The sequence below is a fragment of the Quercus suber genome, unplaced genomic scaffold (genome assembly GCF_002906115.3).
Source record: "Quercus suber isolate HL8 unplaced genomic scaffold, Cork oak 2.0 scaffold_390, whole genome shotgun sequence".
Lineage (NCBI taxonomy): Eukaryota > Viridiplantae > Streptophyta > Magnoliopsida > Fagales > Fagaceae > Quercus > Quercus suber.
Genome location: NW_027069842.1, coordinates 610066 through 630376, shown reverse-complemented (window position 1 = coordinate 630376; position 20311 = coordinate 610066). Strand labels below are relative to the sequence as shown.

General features: G+C 33.7%; 3 protein-coding genes and 1 long non-coding RNA gene across 5 annotated transcripts; 1 reads left to right on the top strand and 3 right to left on the bottom strand.

Annotated features, from left to right (window-relative positions):
• Nucleotides 1-2454: 2454 nt before the first annotated feature.
• Nucleotides 2455-3243, bottom strand: LOC111991471 (splicing factor Cactin). The gene has a single exon (XM_024023240.1). It carries the CDS (start codon nucleotides 3241-3243, stop codon nucleotides 2455-2457), a length of 789 nt encoding a protein of 262 aa, XP_023879008.1.
• Nucleotides 3244-4812: 1569 nt separating this feature from the next.
• On the bottom strand, nucleotides 4813-5576 carry LOC136062192 (uncharacterized). The gene is made up of 2 exons (XR_010624007.1): nucleotides 5179-5576; nucleotides 4813-5078 (listed from the first exon to the last, which is right to left on the bottom strand). It is a non-coding gene; the product is annotated as an uncharacterized LOC136062192 (long non-coding RNA).
• Nucleotides 5577-5667: 91 nt separating this feature from the next.
• On the bottom strand, nucleotides 5668-9157 carry LOC111991493 (zinc finger BED domain-containing protein RICESLEEPER 2). Of its 2 annotated transcripts, none has more exons than XM_065760985.1 (4): nucleotides 8953-9157; nucleotides 8778-8855; nucleotides 6034-8107; nucleotides 5668-5933 (listed from the first exon to the last, which is right to left on the bottom strand). In XM_065760985.1, exons 2-4 carry the CDS (start codon nucleotides 8814-8816, stop codon nucleotides 5914-5916), a joined length of 2133 nt encoding a protein of 710 aa, XP_065617057.1. In that variant the 5' UTR covers nucleotides 8817-8855; nucleotides 8953-9157; the 3' UTR covers nucleotides 5668-5913. The 2 variants fall into 2 exon arrangements, with proteins under 2 accessions (XP_065617057.1, XP_065617058.1); XM_065760986.1 differs by having other exon boundaries at nucleotides 8778-8830.
• Nucleotides 9158-10462: 1305 nt separating this feature from the next.
• Nucleotides 10463-18027, top strand: LOC111991489 (arginine-specific demethylase JMJ20). The gene is given in 9 exon segments (XM_065760974.1): nucleotides 10463-10833; nucleotides 11878-12048; nucleotides 13014-13176; nucleotides 13383-13589; nucleotides 15167-15215; nucleotides 15411-15420; nucleotides 15920-15976; nucleotides 16071-16182; nucleotides 17510-18027. Coding segments are annotated over 9 exon segments (1461 nt in total). The 5' UTR covers nucleotides 10463-10623; the 3' UTR covers nucleotides 17992-18027.
• The last annotated feature ends 2284 nt before the right edge of the window (nucleotides 18028-20311 follow it).

Here is a 20311-nt window from a genome sequence, read left to right as displayed (position 1 = left end):
TTCAGTTGATTCGGTCTTATTCGGTTTACCTTGTTCCTATTCGGTTATCTTCTGTCCATTTGGTCCACTTTGTTCCATTTGGTACAATTTGGTCCATTCGGATCACTTGGTTCATTCTAGTCCACTTTGATCTATTTTTTTTGGTGCACTTACATAATAAGAAATGATATGTTTGAGTTGAAAGCACCTAATCTAAATCCAAATATATATATATATATATATATATATCACACTCGTAATATTTAAAATCTTAAGTATAACATTTTATTATTGCTGTACTTTTGTTGAATCATATTAATATAGCATTTCAGTCTACTTCAATAAGACTAAATTTAAGTGAAAGTCTTTCTAAATATAAATACTATGAATATACAAATGTAATTTTTAGGGCAATTATTCATTTGTTTTAACGTCGTTACTTTTAGATGAATTGCATGAAGTTGATTATACATTTAAACAAAATAAATATATACATAAAAATTATTCAAATTATTCATAGATAACCATGAAATGAATTCTGCTCCCATTTTGATGCAAAATATCAAAACAATAAGGACAATATAAATTTTAAACTTTGCATACAAGAACAAGACCAAAGTTTAGATATAAAAATAAGGAAAATATAAATCATTAAAACAAAAAATCAACTACTCTATCTTTATCCTCAGAATCAAGATACCAGATAAAGTGATTAGTAATGTTGATGAGCAGATTTTCAAAAGTCTAACCCCATCCACAACAACACACCCCCCCCCCCTCCCCCCCCCCCCCCCCCCAAAAAAAAAAAAGAAAAAAAAAAGGAAAAAACTCCAGTACTATGTATTAGACAATTAAAACAAAATTTGAATGAATTACTATCTCTAACTTCTAGTCTTCTAATTGAAATTACACCACTGCTTTTTTTCTTTTCTTGACCTTCACCCCCTTTTCTCCACTGTTCTTCTTCTTCTTCACCATCTTTTCAATAGACAACCTGACCTTTCCTTTTCTTTGTACCATCTTCCTTCTTCCCCTTAGCAGCCAACTACCCATACCAGTTCTCTGTAAGACCATCTTTTTCTCCACCTTAGCCAACTTCTTCAAGCATTTTCACTTGCCAGAATTCTATCCCTCAGTCTTACTCTTTATCTCCCTTTATGCTCTTCTTACTCCCCAATTCACTGCTACCCATTCCACCAACATCCTAACCCTCATCAATCCCCTATACATTTCAACAAACACCTCACCAACATTCATATCCATAATTCCATATACCTCACCCTCATCAATCCCCAAGTCTTTGCATTAGCCATGTGCATCAAAGTGATGGGGGAACATTCATGGAATTGCTAACTTAGCGGCTCAAGACTTCATGCGTGTGGTTTGGTGATTTATTTTATATTGTTTCCCTTACTGGCTGATATGGAAGGTTGTTTGTTATTTATGTCTGCTTTGAGGTAGGTTTCAGATATTTATGCTTCTGATTTGATAGTTGTATTGCTTTTTCATGTTATCAAAATAATAATAAGATTGGAAAATGATAATGAAGGGCTTTTTTGTCTAACTAATTTTGTCATAAGGTAAGCTAGCCTTACCCCTTAGGCTACTCTGTTGTTTTCTATTTAAATTGAGTAAACAGGACTGTTGAAATATAATTTCAGTGAAAACAAAGTAATGAGTCTAATGACACTACTCAGCCAAAGAAACATCATTACCCTAGAAACCATGACTCTAGAGAGAGATCTATACAATTATCCAGAAAATAAAATTGGGTTATTTTGTTTTATTTTTCTTCTAATCTGCAGAAGAAGTGTCAAGATTAGATTATCTGCAACACTCCTTTGCTGTCAAGATTAGATTTGCTGCATTGATGTCAACCTTCTGTATTTTAAGGATGACATGCCTAGGATGATATAAGATGGGAGTGAAGATGATTGTGCACGGGAACAAACTTTCACATCAGGGATTACAATCCATCCCTCTCCCTTTACTTGAAACATCATGCAAATCTAGGGAGAAGGAGAGTATGACTACATGTATATATATTTGACGGTTGACATCAATGCAGGACAGGGAAAATAGAAATAAAAGGGAAAAAGAAAATAAACCAAACAAATCCTAAGCTTCACCACCCAATTAGGGTGCTTAGAATCACCACCAACACCAAGCAAAGAGAAAAACATCATTCTCTATTGATAATCACAATATTAACACCATGGTTTATCCATTGAAATTAATTGATAATCAATCAAACAGATCATGTCTAAAACTGTTGGAAGAAAATTCAACAAAAAAAAGTTAAAATCTATTAACACAAAACTAAACTGATGCAAAGGAAATTAAGGTTTCTGTAATACACATCGATGGAATAGTAGCTACAGCACAAATTAATTAACTATTGTTCGGTTATAAGCTCATCATCAAACTTCAGTAATGTAATAAATCTGGCTCTAGAATCTTCATAAGCTACCCAATTCACCTACGGTATGGGCAGCGTTTAAAGTTAAAATACAGACGCAAAATACCACCATCAAAAGTACACTTGAAGCCATTCTTGTGGGAATATTCCCAATCCTTGTTCACAATCCGAAAAGCAATGTCCTGATAAGGTGGCCCTGCATGGAACCTAATAATGCAAGTCTCACTCTCACCATTGTTGCTTTCAGAATCCTTGTCCTCCTCAAGAATGAAACTTGGAACCTTTGTTTTGTCAACAAGGTCTGGATAAAAGATATCAAATTTATACCCCTGCACAAACTTTGGATGTGGGTTTTCATGATCATAGTGAGTCCTATTGTATTTGTTCCACACATATCCAGTGTGAACATGGTTCACATACTTTGGTTTCCTTGGTCTATACTTGCCATGCCACCAATAAACCTGAGAGTCCAAGTTCAGTTCATTAATGGCGAAACTATCTTCTGAAGAAGCAGCTGTCTTTGATGCCAACGCTTCTTGAAGCCTCCTCTGTTGTTCTTTTACAACAGCCAAAGCCATAGCCCTGTTTTCTCCTTCTTCTTTTTCAGTTTCAGGGTCTGCTGCTTCTTCATCACAAATACAAGCACGAGCACGAGCTCGAGCAAGTTCTCTGGCTCTCTCATCACGTAGAACCTTGAAAGCCTTTTCAAGAGCCCTTCTTTTTCTCAGCTTTTCAAGCTCTGCCTTTCTTTCAGTGGTTCTTGATTTCATATCAGCGACAATGTTAACACCTAAAGAAACATCCCTCTCTATTTTCTTCTTCCAAATAAACTGACGACTCTTCATGTTGGTTCCACAACACAGACACACAAGACGCAGAACCTCAAATATGCCTTTGGTTCTCTCTCACAAATGACTATGGTTCTACAAAAAGGGCACACATCTAATATATATAGACTACCTGAGTCGGTTATAAGAATCCTAATATATCATGCATATGTAGGACTTGGCCGAATATTAAAGTATTAAACCACCGACACCAAAATATATTATATATTTTTGGAAATATGATATATAATGATATAATTTATCCAAAAATATATACCCCAATATGATGATTTTTTTATATTGAGTTTAATTTTTTTTAGGTGTTGAGTTTAACATAAAAACCTCAGGTAATACTTCTCTCAAAAAAGAAAAAAAAACAAAAAAGGATCATGGATGGACCGACTGTGTATTTGAAATATATAAAGTCAAAACCACCTTCTTCTTTTTTTTTTCTTTTTTTCTTTTTTTTCTGGGTATATATATATATATATAGAGAGAGAGAGAGAGAGAGAGAGAGAGAGAGAGAGAGAGAGAGAGAGTAGAAACAATAAAAAACCAGTTATTTTGTTCTTGACTAAAACAAGGTTGTATGATATGCCAATTGCAAGCATTCCCCAGATTTTTAATGTTTTCAATTCATATTTCCAAAAATAAATTAGTTTTAAATTTGATGTTTTCACAAAAAATCGTACCACCAAAAAGTTTCGAATCTTGCTTATTTTTCCTAAAATTCTTTTAAAATTTTCACTCTTAATATTTTTGGACTTCATCTTTATAATTTCAACTTGTCATCAATAAATTTTGTTTTCTTCAAATATTACAATCAAAATTGCATAACAAAACGGTTTTGAATTAAATATAAAATAAAATGATAAACCGATTTCATCCTAAACTGGTTTTAGTTTGGAACTAATTTTTAATTTTATTCAAATTGTTATTAAAATTGAAGCAGTTAATGTTTGCAAACACCCCTGAGCTCCTTCCATTATCTTTCCTTTTTTTTTTTTTTTTTTTTTTTTAATTTTAATTTGTCAAATTGAAAAATAAACCATTATGAAATTTAACTTTTGGTTTTTAACCCAATTAAGTCAAATCGAAAATAAACTGTTTATGAAATGATCCCCTATATAAATTTTTTTTTTTTTTTTTTTAACCTACTAGCCAATAAGAATAACAAATAAGTTAAAACATTTATTTTGAAAATCAATAAGTTGAAATTTTAAACAACTATCCTCCCATACAAGTTAAATTATAACAAAAGAACCTACAACCAAAATCAACAACAAAATATTCTCAAAAAAAAAAAAATCAACAACAAAATGAACTCTAAGCCAACACAAGTCAATTTACGTTGTTCCAAGCTTATTTACATCTTAAACCTTAAACAACTACAAGCCAATAAGTTACACAAGTACGTTTAAGCAAACTTCATACCCAAAACAAATAGGTTTAAACAGTTATAAGCTCAATGACAAATAAATATTAAAAATTGGGATCATATTAAAATGTAAAATTAAAAATTACTATAGATTTAAAATAAAAACTGAATATATATATATATATATATATAAACAACCTACAAGCCAATAAGGTCTACAAATAAGTTTAAACTCTAAACAGCAATAATCTCCGGCCAAACAAGTTATATTACAACCAAAGAACCTACAACCAAACTGCAAAGCCAATAATCTCAAGCCTACAGGTCCAATTTCCAAGTCAAGAGAAGTTACATAAACCATTACAATCTTCTTTCATTATCATCACAAACCTTACCAATTGCAATGGCATTACTGCGCTGAATCAAAAACCAATGATGGTAGGTTCCCCAGGTATTTAGCATTTTTGTGCCAGTTCTAAGAGAAAAGAAGAAACAAAGACAAGTAAGTAAATGAACAGAAAAGTAAATAATACTAATTAATGAATAGATAAATTACATCAAACAAATTATATTACCTGAATTAATTTGATAGCCTTCAACTTCTTTCATTGCCTCTCCAATATCAATTGGCGATTGTGAAGATCTTAGCCAATTTTGTGCACAGATAAAAGCCTCAATTGTTTTTGGAGACAATGGGCTTTGAAATGGATCCAAGACACGACCTCCAGTGCTAAAAGCAGACCTGGATGCAACAGTGGAAACAGGAATGGCCAACACATCTCGTGCTACTTGGCCAAGGATTCGATACTTTGATGAGTTCACCTTCCACCAATTTAAAATATCAAAATTTTCCATCTCAGGATCTTCACAACCATCCAATAAATATTGATCCACTTCAGATTTGCGCTTTGCATTATCCTCATCAACTAAGTGTAGCTTGTATAAACTATTCAGCCTTTTCCGAACATCTTTCACGTTATAAATGTAAAATTAAAAATTACTATAGATTTAAAATAAAAACTGAATATATATATATATATATATATAAACAACCTACAAGCCAATAAGGTCTACAAATAAGTTTAAACTCTAAACAGCAATAATCTCCGGCCAAACAAGTTATATTACAACCAAAGAACCTACAACCAAACTGCAAAGCCAATAATCTCAAGCCTACAGGTCCAATTTCCAAGTCAAGAGAAGTTACATAAACCATTACAATCTTCTTTCATTATCATCACAAACCTTACCAATTGCAATGGCATTACTGCGCTGAATCAAAAACCAATGATGGTAGGTTCCCCAGGTATTTAGCATTTTTGTGCCAGTTCTAAGAGAAAAGAAGAAACAAAGACAAGTAAGTAAATGAACAGAAAAGTAAATAATACTAATTAATGAATAGATAAATTACATCAAACAAATTATATTACCTGAATTAATTTGATAGCCTTCAACTTCTTTCATTGCCTCTCCAATATCAATTGGCGATTGTGAAGATCTTAGCCAATTTTGTGCACAGATAAAAGCCTCAATTGTTTTTGGAGACAATGGGCTTTGAAATGGATCCAAGACACGACCTCCAGTGCTAAAAGCAGACCTGGATGCAACAGTGGAAACAGGAATGGCCAACACATCTCGTGCTACTTGGCCAAGGATTCGATACTTTGATGAGTTCACCTTCCACCAATTTAAAATATCAAAATTTTCCATCTCAGGATCTTCACAACCATCCAATAAATATTGATCCACTTCAGATTTGCGCTTTGCATTATCCTCATCAACTAAGTGTAGCTTGTATAAACTATTCAGCCTTTTCCGAACATCTTTCACGTTAGTATCAACCATCAATTGTGAAGAATGAGGCTTATAAATTGGCTGCCTGCTTAGACCTTCACTTGTAACCTTGCTTGCATAATGCTCATACAATCTATCTAAAGCACCCCGCACCTTGGCTACCATGTCATCCACTTGCTCATTATCATACAACTTCTTAAACCAGAACTTAACATAATTCAACTTGTATCGAGGATCAAGTACAACAGCCACAAACAACATTGAATTGATTCTATCGATACTTCCCCAATAGTTGTCAAATTTTTTCTTCATATTCTCTGCCATATCCTTCAAGAGAGGATCACCACCACTACTACACATACTACTTAATTCGCTTTGAATCAAAACAAGTTCATGAAAATATGCATTAGAAGTGACAAACAAAGAACCTGAAAATTGTAGGGCTGCTTCATAGAAAAGCTTGAGAAATTTTGAAAAAGCTTGAATATTTTCCCAATCAAAAGAATTGGGAGGGCCTATGGGCGTTTTCCCATTCCCATCATCTTCACGAAAGTGACGAAGGTATTCCTCATATTCCTCATCTTCCTCCATCCGTTCAAAAGCCTTCTTACACTTCTGCGCTGCATTTAACATCATATATGTTGAGTCCCATCTTGTTGGAATATCAAGGCACACTAAATTTTTACTTGAAATTCTTTCAAGCATCATACATTCCTTGAACTGCTCATATCTTGAGTGAGAAGACTTCACATATCTCATTGCATTACGAATCTTCATGATTGACTCACTAAGATCTTTCAAACCATCTAGCACAATAAGTTTCAAAATGTGCGCACAACATCTCATATGAAGGAACTCACTTGACAATAAGCTACCCTTTCTATCTTTTGTTTTTCTCCTTAAGAATTCAATAGCAACATCATTAGAGCTTGCATTATCTACTGTAATAGTGAAAATCTTGTCAATAAGATCCCATTCAAGCAAGCATGACTCTACCATCCTACCAATGGTCTCCCCTCTGAGATTAGGAACTAGACAAAAGTTTAAGATTTTTTTGTGATAGTTCCAATCACTATCAATGAAATGGGCGGTGAGACAAAGATAGTTAAGGTTTTCTAGTGAGGTCCATGTATCAGTGGTTAAACAAACCCTTTGGCTGGCACTCAACACTTTCTTCAACTTCTCCTTCTCTTTTACATAAAGTATGATACAATCTTTTGTCACATTGAGGCGAGATGGGACGGGAAATCTAGGTTCAACCATAGCCATAAAGTCAAGAAAACCTTCACCTTCCACAATTCTAAGAGGCAACTCATCAATGATTATCATCCTAGCAAGCCCCATTCTTAATCTCTCCACGCTAAATTCTGTCACATCACTCTCACCTTCTCTCTCACTACCTTCTGGTTTATCCACTGGGGCATGAATGTAAGGATACTCTTCACAACCAAAACTAGTATGTGCCAACAGGGCTGAAGTACCATGTTTCCTATGATGAAAGTTGAATCGCTTCTGACAATGAATGCATTCAGCTAGGGGATCATTGGGATCGCAATCCTGTAATTTTACAAAATGGTCCCAGACATGACATGGTTCTTCAGTGAAAAATTTAGTACTCACCCGATGTTGTGCGGTGGGTGATGATGCATCTGGAGGAGCTTCAAACTCGTATGCAGGGTTAGACTCAGAAGTAGCCTCCCCATCATTCATCTAATAAATGTGAAAAAAAAGAAGCAAGATCAATCAAGCATGCCAGGACTAAACATGAAAAAAAAAAAAATCAATAAAGATTTTGCCAAAATGTGTGAAAACAGTTTCTTTTTTTTAAAACCAATATCTCTAGCAAAATGGCTTTTTTTGCCAAATATTCAGTTTTTCAAAAAATGTTACTGAAAAGCTTATGCTTAAAGTTATTAGTTACGTGGCTCCTTTTGGAACTCGAATTTGCTAACTCGAGTTATCAGCTTGGAACTTGAGTTTGCCAAACTTGATTTCCACTTGGAACTCAAGTTCCAAAACGGACCTTGGAGGCATTTCAATTATTATTATTATTATTTTTTTTTTTGCAAAAGCTAAAAATTTGGCAAAAAAAAAAAAAAGCCCTAACAAAATACACAAACCACAACAATTCACAAAAACAATGACCAATCTGTTTTGAATGAATGCATTTTCCAAGCAATGTTACAACAATTTAAGTGTTGTAGCTTAAAAACAAGTGTGCCAAAGCCAGACAATATTTCAAGTTACAGCTACAAACTCTAACAAATTTTCTAACATTTTTTAGAGAATGGTGAAATGATAACAATAACAACAAAAATACAACAATAGAAACGAAGAAAAAAAAAAAAAAACAAAATGAGAAGATTTTGAGAGAATTTACCGGTGAGTCCGCGTCGTAGGAATGCGAATCCGAATCCATATCAGCAGCTAACCCTAAAATTTTACAAAATATATAAATCTGCCATTAACAAAGCAGACAAAAATCCATTATCACCACGACACCGCATTAGCATTCAAATTCACAGTAAAAGAATTTATTGAAAAATAAAACTAACCTGAAAAAGTTGAGTTTAGAGTGAGAGAGAGTGAGAGTGTTTTGTGAGTGACAAATTGTGACTGAGTGAGTGAGACGCTTCTAAACTTTTTAGGGGTTTTTTTTTTTTTTTTTTTTTTTTAATTTAATTTTTTTTTTTTTTTGGGGTTTAATGGAACGGCGGCGTTTTTCGTCGGTGTGTTGCAGAACCGAACCGAACCGTCGCACGCGGCGCTGCGTAGTGGAACGGCAGCGTTTTATTTACTTTTATATGTTACTATGAATTGGGCCGAATTTGGGCCTGGACCAGCCTAGCTTAATTCCTTTTCAGAAAAAGACTGCAAAAGGCCTAAAATCGATTGGGCTTAACTTTAAGGTTGACTAAATTAAACTCTTGCCTTTAAAGATTAGGATTGTTCTTCATTTGGCCCCTAATAAACTTTACCACTCTAATTAGTTTAATATAAGGTATGGTTTAGGATTGTTCTTTATTTTGATCAATCAAATATTTGATTCATTTTAAAAAATTGTCCTTGCGTTCATGTCAATGACTAAACTAATTTTTAAGAGAAAGATTTTTTTCAAAAAAAAAACTTAGCATTTAAACCAAACACTATTTTTCATAAATAAAGAAAAATTTAAATCACTCAAAGGTCAACAAAAAGGACCATTTAAAAATGAAATCAAATTTGATTGACTAAAAATAAAAACTTCAAAAAAAAAAAAAAAAAAAAAAAACCTAAACCTTAAAAAATTAACGAACTTTGTTACTGAGAGAGAGAGAGAGAGAAATGAATTAGGCCGAATTTGGGCTTGGACTTGCCCAGCTTTATTTGTTTTAAGATAAAAACTGTGCTAAAACGCCCGAAATCAATTGGGCTTAATTTTAAGTTTGACTAAATAGCACTCTTGTCCTTGAAGTTAAGGATTATTGATTTGGTCTCTAAAGTTGAAGTTCTTATTTTTTATTTTTGTCTATCAAAATTTATTTCATTTTGAAAATGATCCTTTTTCTATGTTTGTGACTAAGTGAACTTTTTGGATAGAGGCAAGCGTCCAGGGTTTATGCATCCAGCGTTTTGTACGTGGGTTCCATACACTGTTTACAGGACCCACAAACTTCTTTTTTAAGTAAAATTTTTATTAAAAATGGGTCTCATAGTACTATTCACACATTTAAAAATTATTTTACTATAGTGTTTTCGGTTTTCAATTTTCAGTAATAAATGATATCCAAACAGATCCTAATTCTACCCATTAAAAGATGAGAAGTTAATAAAAAATTTGTTGTGTTAAACATGTAATAAAAGCAAACACTATTTTTTTGATAAATAATAAAAAAAACAATTGATAAAGTCTCTACTTATTGAATAAAAGATTTGTGATTTAATTTTCATTTATACTAAAAACTGATTTATATCTTAATTTGATGATAAAAAACTATTATTACGAGTGGATGACCATTTTAATACAGCACCAAGTTTGATGTAAAAGAAAAATTCAAAGGTAAGGACTAAAATGAAAACAACCCAAACCCAAACGTGAGGGTATGTAATTTTCGTTTTTCAAAGTTTCGTTGAAGCTGTTTTTCCCTGCAAAATACAAAACCCATAACGAAATCTCACAAATTAACAACCTTTGTTGCCTTGCCCCCAAAAAAAAAAAAAAACCTTTGAGAGAGAAGAGAGAAAAAATGGGAATCAGAATTGGAGGTCAGATAGAGAAGGTGAATGGGAAAGAATTGAATTACAGTGAGTTTGTGGAGAGGTATATGGAAAAGAACCAGCCAGTGGTGCTGACAGGTCTCATGGATGATTGGAAGGCTTGTAAAGATTGGGTCTTTGATAATGGAAAACCCAATCTCCATTTCTTCTCTACCCATTTTGGAAATTCCAGAGTTCAGGTACTAATTTGGTCTTCAATACCTTATTTTATTTTATATATGTTTATGGTTTTTATGCCATTGTTGTGAAAGATGTCAGTGGAATAATGGGTTTGTTCATTTATTTTGATCTGGCTTGAGGGTCTCTTTGGGTCAGAGAAATGTTGGTTTGGGGGGTATAGAATAGTTCCTTTGGATATGAAACATTAGTATGAGTTTTTGAATGTGGTTTGGAGTCATGTTAATTCAAGTACTTTTGGCATGACCATAGAGATTTTTCAATTTTGGAGCTTGTTTTAGTAGCTGAAAAGTGTAAGAGATTAGTGTATTCGCAAGTGGACACCGTGAGTAAAAGTCGATACAGCATATAATGTGAGTGTGTGTGTGTGCGCGCGATAACAGTAGTGGAGAGCATGTTTCGGAAAAGATTGTGGTACCGGGTATTTTGTTAAGGATTGGAACTTAAAGTAAAGCTTGTGTTAGTTGCAGAAAAAGTGTAAGAGTTGTGTGTATGCGCAGCGTGAGTGGACACCATGAATGAAACACAATGTGTGTGCTAGTGGGTACACCTGTGTGTGTCATCACACTACAGTAGTGGAGAGTTTGTTTCAGAAAAGACTGGTACCAGGCATTTTGTTAAGGATTGGCACTTAAAGTAAAGCTTGTGTTAGTTGCTGATCCGTGTAAGAGTTGTGTATGTGCAAGTGAACTCCATTAACAAAACACAATGCAGCCCATAATGTGTGTCAAGCGTGTGGGTGTGGACATAGTGTGTGCTCACACCTAAATGCTATGAAATTTGACAAGTAATTTCCTTTCTTTCAATTTTAGAGAAAATTTATAAAGTAGAAGACTCGAGTCCTGTAGTCTCAAAACCAAATATGATCTACCTAATAGTTCATGCATTTGTTGATGATTAGTAAAGTTCAGTGACTAGATGTTACACTATTAGCTGTTTCTAATATCAAATAAAAATAGAATTCATCTATGGCGTTTTTTTTTGTTTGTTTGTTTAGAAATCAATTTATTATGAACTGAACTCAATTGTTACTGTGGAAATTAAAGGTTGCAGACTGTGGTACCAGAGAATTCACAGATCAGAAAAGAGTGGAGATGTCTGTTTCAGAGTTTGTTGACCACTGGCTGGAGAATTCTGTGCAGGAGCATTGTAGAGCTTCAAAAGATCACAGTAATGGCCATCCTGTGCTATATTTGAAGGATTGGCATTTTGTGAAGGTATGATAAAAAAAGTTGTTTTAATAATTTGTCTGCTTACTTTACATTTCTATAGAAGATTGTCTTTCTACAGGTAGTAAGAGTATGAGAACATTATATCTTAGTTTGATAAAAAATCAATTTCCATGGATGTTTAGTCAACTTACACAATAAATTAGCTGTATTAGTGTTTAATCAATGACCTGGTTGCAAAGTGGCCAAGTAATTATGAGTGTTCAGTGCAATAATTGGTAGAGTTTAAGGCATACAGACATGGCCATATCATGCTAACAACTTTTATTATCAGCTACAAATAACAAATAATTTAAGAAAACTAGTGCATATATCCTATGAGAGAGAGAGGCAATGCTAATATATGTATTCTTTACTACTACTAATTACCTTCTTCTTCTTTTCTCTTTTCTTTTTTTCAAATTTTTTAAAAGAAAATATGTAATTAGAATGTCACAAGGAACTATACCTAAAAAAAGTCATGCATGTGTCAGCATACTAGAGTCAAACACGCTATAATTCACAAGTGTAGTTTTGAATTAAAAAAGTCACAATGCCCCTTTGGAACTCCACTTTGATAATGACTAAGCTGGCTAAGCTGCAAGGTGTTTGATTGTCTATTTATACAAAGATGGAAAGTGAACTATTCGTTAGTTCTTTCTCAAGTCTGGTTATATGCTTTGACATGTATCATGGATGTACATAAACTTTCCTAACATTTGGTTTACTGATAAAAAAAAAATTACATAAACCTTGCTCTGTTTGCATTCAAATCATTCAGCCATAAATATTAATCAAACCCTTGGGCATTTTTTTTTTCTTATAAAGAGTTATTTTTCAATTTTACCAATCTATTTGGTGGGGCAGTGTCACTTTGCCTGTGTGAGTTTCTCATGTCTAAGGCGTCTATGTTAGATCCTTGTTAATTCAGCGGTCTGATTTGTTGCCTTTATCCTCTTTAATCTTATGCTCAGGAGTACCCAGAATATTTAGCATACACAACTCCACTGTTTTTCTGTGATGATTGGCTCAACCTGTATCTCGACAATTATCGTATGCATAAGGATCCTGATACTTTTCAAGAGAATAATGAAATAAGTTGCTCTGACTATCGTTTTGTTTACATGGGAGCAAAAGGTTTGAGCACCAATATTATTCCTCTTTCATGTTAGTCACAGATATTGTTTAATTGATGTTCCACTTATTTTAAGTGAAGGGAGAAAGCGGGGAGGGGTGTGGGGGGGAAGCTTGATGATTCCTTTGAACAGAGAGAATTGGATGTCCTTTCTGTTGTTTAAATGTAATCTGATGCTCAATTAATTAATTTTTAAATTTTAATGTAGGATCTTGGACTCCTCTTCATGCTGATGTTTTCAGGTCATATAGTTGGTCAGCAAATGTGTGTGGGAAGAAACGATGGCTCTTTCTGTCTCCTTCTCAACATAATCTTGTGTTTGACAGGTATGAATACAGTTTCCTGTGCTTTCTATTAATTAGATAGACAGAGGGTAAACTTGTCGGTTCAAAAACCACTGGGTGCTCATGTCAACTTACTAATAATTTTAAAAAGAAAAAGAGAAGAAGATATTTTCACTTATAGAATAGAGGAAAATCAGATACATTCTAGATAAAGATAAATAGCAACTGGTAATATTCATCTTCCACGTGTGGATTTGCGATGATAAATATGTTGGAATTTTTCCATTCTTATGCAGCAATTAACTATTATATCAAGCTTAGACATTTATCCACTTTCGTATGATATCAGTAGCAACTGGCGACCACCTCTGCCATTTATCCATTCTATTACAGTAATCTGCCTCTACATATTTTCTTTGGGGCCAATGAGCTCGAACTCAAGTGACACCTCCTCCCCTTGTAAATGCTAGGTGGATGGTGAGGCCGTGGGATCAAAACCATTGGGTGTGTGTGTAACTTACCCAATAAAACGTATTTTCTTTGGGCAACCATCTGTTCCTATTAACTATCAGGTTAATTAGTGCACAAAATTACACAAGAATATACTGACAGGACTTTTAAAAATTTGTTACCNTGGAAAATAGAGAACTTGGACAGCCTTCGCAAAACTAATTGTATGTTCATTAATGACTTGGGATTAGAAATTAGAAAAGCACAAAGAAAACTATATATAATATGCACCACCAAAAATAGAAAGAAAAAAAAAAGTTTAAGATACCAGATTATGAACTTGATGATACCATCCACTAGGTACAAAGATAATTTCATTTTGTTCTTGAGTGCAGTCCAACCAGATTGCCTGCACAATGAACACACAAGACATGAACATATGCAGAAGACTAAAGGGAATTTAAAGTTGCTAAAAGATCTAGGCTGGCAAGTTACCTCTGTAAAACCAGGAAATACTTTTTCACTCACATCATCAAAGATATTATACACAGAGATTTTCATGTTCCTGAATGGAAATTGAAATGGCAATTAAAACAAGTCCAAAAGACATGCAATAATAGGAACTACCTTCTATCATTATTTTGTATCACTATCAACTACTAATGAAATTAACATAACATGAGCAAGTTTATGAGAGGACATATGGTCAAATGACCTAATTCTTTCTCCTCCATACATCATTGTACACAACCCTTTCACATCACTGAGATTTGTCAACATGAGCAGTTAAAGAATTCGAAAGTAAGCTCACCAATATACTCTGACAGGTTTGAGAGTGCCCCAGAAGAAACAAAAAATTAAACAGAAATTTTGAAAAGGCTTACTGAATATCCCATCATGGGCAGCTAGGCAGGACTTATAATGAAATATGATGCAGGGTTTGGTATACAGAGGTGATAAACCTTATGTACAACAAAAACCAAGCCTTAGTTCCAAAATTTTGAGGTCAGCTAGGTGATCAACCTTATGTATCATCTTTTTTATTAGAGGATTTAGATTCTTTTTTCTTTAATTACCAGGGATAGGAAGCATGTTCAGATCAATTAATGACACTAAGTGAAACAGAAAGTAGGCTCAAAAGAGCCACCAACAAAAGAAAACCCAACATTTTTCCTACACCACAATTATAACTGAATAATGCCTCAATTAAGCAACCATATATTTTTTGTTTTTTTTTTTTGGGATAAGTAATTGAACTAATTAAACAATCATATAATATTGCTTCCAAACTTTTATTACACCTCAATGCTATTTAGCAAATGACAATATGTATTGTTACCCTAAAAATAATATATATATATATATATATATTAATATTATATGCTGCTGTTTTCTTTGTAATTAGGGACAAAACCATTACATATCAAAAAATGAAAATAAAAAAATAGAGAAAAAACCATTAACATGATGTGCCTCTTAAACTATTCTGTGGCCTGCAGAAGCCACATTTTGGTTTACTTGCCTTTAATTAAGGTTGTATGTCTAATAGCTGTGTTTGGTTTTACATTGGGGATTTTACAGTTTATGGGAACTGAATGTGTGCCCTTGATTCTAGAATTGGGACAGTGTTTCTTTACTAGTGATTAGCAAAAGACATTTGGGGGCTATACTTATAAGGGATGATAAGGGTTTGGCTATTTTCCTTAGGGTCATTGTTAAACATTAAGTACTTTTAGACAATTTGAAGGCATTTCCCACTTGTTTGGCTGACTGTATGATCTAATTAGGATGCTTCTAGTGTAAAACTGATGTAGCATGTGAGATTTTTTGTATGGTTGATTTGGAGCTCCTTCAATTTCGGGATCTTTTTCCAACTTCTATCACATGTTTAGGCTCAGAGATAGGTCAGATAGGACTTAAATTATAGGCTTAATTCATTTAAATTTTTCTACAAGTTGAATGTTCGTTGGATGACAATGTCACTTATAACATGCATTTGTAATGTTTTCAGGAAGATACAATATCAATAAACCACAACTGGTTCAATGGCTATAACCTTTCTTGGGTGGTAAGTAGATACTAGATTCATGTAGTAAATTTATTAATATTTGGGCCTGTTCTAATTGAACTCAAGCCTTTCTCAATTTTTATCATTCTTCCAGTGGAATTTACTTTTGAGAGACTACAATGAGGCTAAGGAATATATAGAAGACATCAGGGATGTATGTGATGATTTTGAAGGTCTCTGCCAGCGCAATCTTGCAGCTAACACAGGTGTAGTATGAATTGTAGAGGATTGCTTAGTCCTTCTTTACCCAGTTTGTGTGCCACTAGGCAACCTCCTTTTTACTTTTTAATATAAAACTTCTTTACTTAACCAAAAAAATTAACATTCTTTGGGGTTGCTAACCATGCACACACTTTTTTATGCTATTCCACTTCATCCTTAGATATCGTTTGATGGGAAGCATGGCTTGCAAAACTTGAACTAGAGTTGTAATATTCTAGAAGATTTGAAATTAATGATAAGGTATCCGACCCATGTAGTAAACCTGTTCTTTAACATGCCATTAAATGCAAAACTATCACTAATATCCCAATTTAGGCATAGGAAAAAACTAAGTTAATTATGAATCTTTCTAGTTTCAACAGGGCATGATCAAAACAGTGTAAAATATTCCCTCCGTCCCATTTTGTTTGTCCATTTTAGAAGATTTAACTTTTTAAGGAAACATTATTTAGTGCTTAATCTCAATAAACTGGACAAGTATTTTGGGACAGCCAAAAGTGGAATATTGGACAAACAAAATGAGATAGAGGGAGTAACAACCAATAATTATAGAAATTCTAATATACTCTCTTTAGTATACCATATTAAAAACAAAATGGCTTAGGTGGACAACTTATGAGGAAGAAAATCTAGCCAAAGCATGCTGAAATCACCAGAATAGATCTGCCTTTTCATTTCAAAGTCACCATAGGTGGTGTTAACTTCTGGAGCAAACTCCAAGAGCTTGAATGTGAATCCCCATATTGATTTTTCAAACAGGATAGTGGAAAAAACTCATTATAAGGGAATATGTGATTGGCCAACTGTAGTACTACTTTGTTTTAATATAGTTGTAGTGTAACTTAAGATCTGGATTTTCAATAATGTTCTTAAGCTCTTCTTCGTTTCAAATGTACCTAGGCGAGTGCCAATAGGACTATTTTCAATTTAAGGGTGCTTTAAGTGAGTTGTGCCTTTTCTACCTAAAATGTAAGTGAAATGAACTAAAATAAAAAATAGAGCAGGTCGTGCTCAGCCTGGCCCAAATTAACAATTAGATTAGCTTAATTGATGAAGAAGCTATTCAATTTTCTACCACAGTAGGCTTGCATCAAGGATGGAATGAGCCGCATTTACTTGCATCATTAGTAGATGAACTAACAGCATATTTGGACGAATTCCCATGACATTCTGTGCATTATATACATTTTAGTTGAGAACTAATACTAATTCCCATTGTGCATGCCTTGCTGCTAGTTGCACTATGAGAAGTTTGCTGTACTGGGATTATGCCAATCCTATATCTTGTATTGATTGATTTTTTTTCAACAGGCATGAACTTCTATGATTTCTTTATTTTCATAACACACTTCTGCTTGGCAAACTTGGTCCAACTTTGCCATTTACTAAGAGACTGCAAAAACCCCACTTGGAGTTCATCCACAGTAGCTCGGCATTTAGCTTTGAACCTTCGATCTCTCCGGAACATCGCAGTCAAGATCAACTCTATTGGTGGTGTGGCAGGAAGTCATGGCTTCTTCTTGGATATAAGGGAAACTTTAGATGATCCCACATTTCTTAATCTGTGTGTGGGCTTGGAAAATACATTTGGGATGATACACAAGAAACAGAGTTTCTGTTTTGATACAAAGAAAGATTTGGTAGATGATTTAACAAGCTTGGATATTATAAGAACTTATGGTTCCCAAATATGTACTGCCAAAGATCTGGTTAGATTTATTGACATTGCTATTGCAATAGTCAGTGGCATTAACGGTGAAATTATTTTGCCTTCTGAATTAGATGGTGCTTAGATGTTCAATAAGAATTGATTTTGGCTGCTGTTTCCACTTTCCCTGCTTTACTGTTCTAAGAAATTTATGAGTGGCTATTTTGTGTACGGCTCTCTCTCTTCATATGATTATAGTCTGCAGGAAGTGATTATTTGGATTGTGAATCATTCTTATAGGAGGATCTTATAGCAAGAATGCTGACTGTGAAGCTCTGGGAATGGTGTGCTCATTGGCTGCTTTCTAATTCATGCTGTGACCATGGTACATAAGAAACTAAATTAAGTCAAATACTGTTGCTGTAATTACTAGCACTGTTCTAGATTAACAATAAAAGAAAATTTTCTGGTCCCCCCCCTCCCCCACCCCCTATTTTTTTTTTTCCTGAATTTCATGATTAAGCCAGCCTAGTCCACAGCTTTTGTGAAAGTTTGGAATCTGAAATCATCTATAACTATATAAAAGTTTTAATATAAAATTATAAAAATATTGATGCTTTAAGACAAATTGTGAAAATCAGTATTTTTTTAATAGAATTTTCAAGTCATGATAGTAAAATCGTAACTTGGCGGTGCATTCTGTGCATAGTTGAAAACTGTCACGTCAGATATGCAATGGAAGATCATTTCTAAAGGATGAGATTTTTAACCATAGCTTTTGACATAGTGCTATTACTATTTGTGCTTAGTTGGAAATCGTTTCTTTGGAAAAGTATCATGGTCTTTCAAAACTTTATACATTTCAAGGTGAATAGGTGATTGATAGTGTTGCTTTTTTAACCAAGTAACTTATTGACCTTCCTTTATTGATCCACCGTACTCTTTCATTCAATAAAGTTGTGTAGATTTTTAGAGCTCAGCTTCTTTTGTTAGGACTTTTTTTAAATTAATTATTTTCAATTTAATTGGACAAGGTGATAAAAATGTGGATTCTTCTCAAATGGTTTTTCTTTTGAATTTTTCAAAAATAGTTCAACACTGCTTCTAGCCACTAGGGTGCATTTGGATATCGCTTATTTTACTAAAAGTTAAAAAAATGAAAACAATAAAAAAATAATTTCTTGTTACTATTCTCATGAACAGGGCAAGAGGCGGTGGTCAAAAGAAAAAAAAAAAAAAAAACACAAAATGCTAAAATGTGGATGTGTAGACGCGATCCAAACGGTACCTAAGCGTGCGTTTGTCTACGCTTATTTTGCGTTTGCGTTTTAAGTGCTGGGTCTCACGGCATTGTTCATGACCCACGGCAACACTATTACGTTTTAAAAATTATTTTACTACAGTATTTTCAATAATAAGTTTTCAGTTTTTAACAAAATAAGTTGTATCCAAACAAATCCTAAATTTCTCCGCAAACAATTCCTTTGATAGAAAGTAAAACAATTTTAAATATTTTGTTAAGCCCTCAATGTGAAAAAAGCTAAAGAAAAAGTTTATTCACACAATCACACCTATTTTGTTTGTTTGTTTCAGTGCATCATGTTTCTCAAAAATGCCTATGGGCCTCATCATTCATGTCCTGTAAGATGTAACCCAATAAAGTGAATAGAACAGCTTCTGTTTGAAGTTTGAACCTTGCTCCCCCTCCTTCCACACCCTTTCCCATCTACAACAAAAGAAACCAGCTTTTTTATGACTTTTACTTTTCCTGTTCTGTCCAAAGTGTCTGTGTCAGTATCCATGTCTTTGATGCTGAGAGACAGCTTCATGACAATAACCAAACATTCCTTCCATAAACATATGAACTGTTTTGCAACATACACTCTCTGGAATTTCTTACCTAAGCATTCATCAATCATCACTAGGTACTAGCCTTTAGTTTAGGTTACTGCTCTTAAATCTTAATCCTTTCCCTTTGGGCCTTGGCTCTCAGTCTCATGTGATACAATGGTGGCTTTGTGTTTACCTTATCATTTATAAAAAGAATCGCTGATCTTTCATAACAAACCATAATGAAAAATGCATTTGGATTCTATTTTACGGATTGAGATCTGCACTGAGTGCAATTGGCATATGAGATTGAAAGTTAAAAATTCAACTTTTTCCCCGTCCTAAGTTTTGCATCAAATCTCAATCTTTATTATATTAGGGCAATGATTATCTCACACTCTCAATGCCCAGCTTCATACATACTAGACAACCATTTACAAGTATTGCATCAGATTTTAATTCTTATTATATTGGGGTAATAATTGTCTCACACTTTCAATGTCCACACTTCATTCATACCTGACAACCATTTATAAGTATTGCATCGGAGCTCAACCCTTATTATATTAGGGTAATGATTGTCTCACACTCTCAATGTCCACACTTCATACAAACAAGACAACCATTTACAAAGT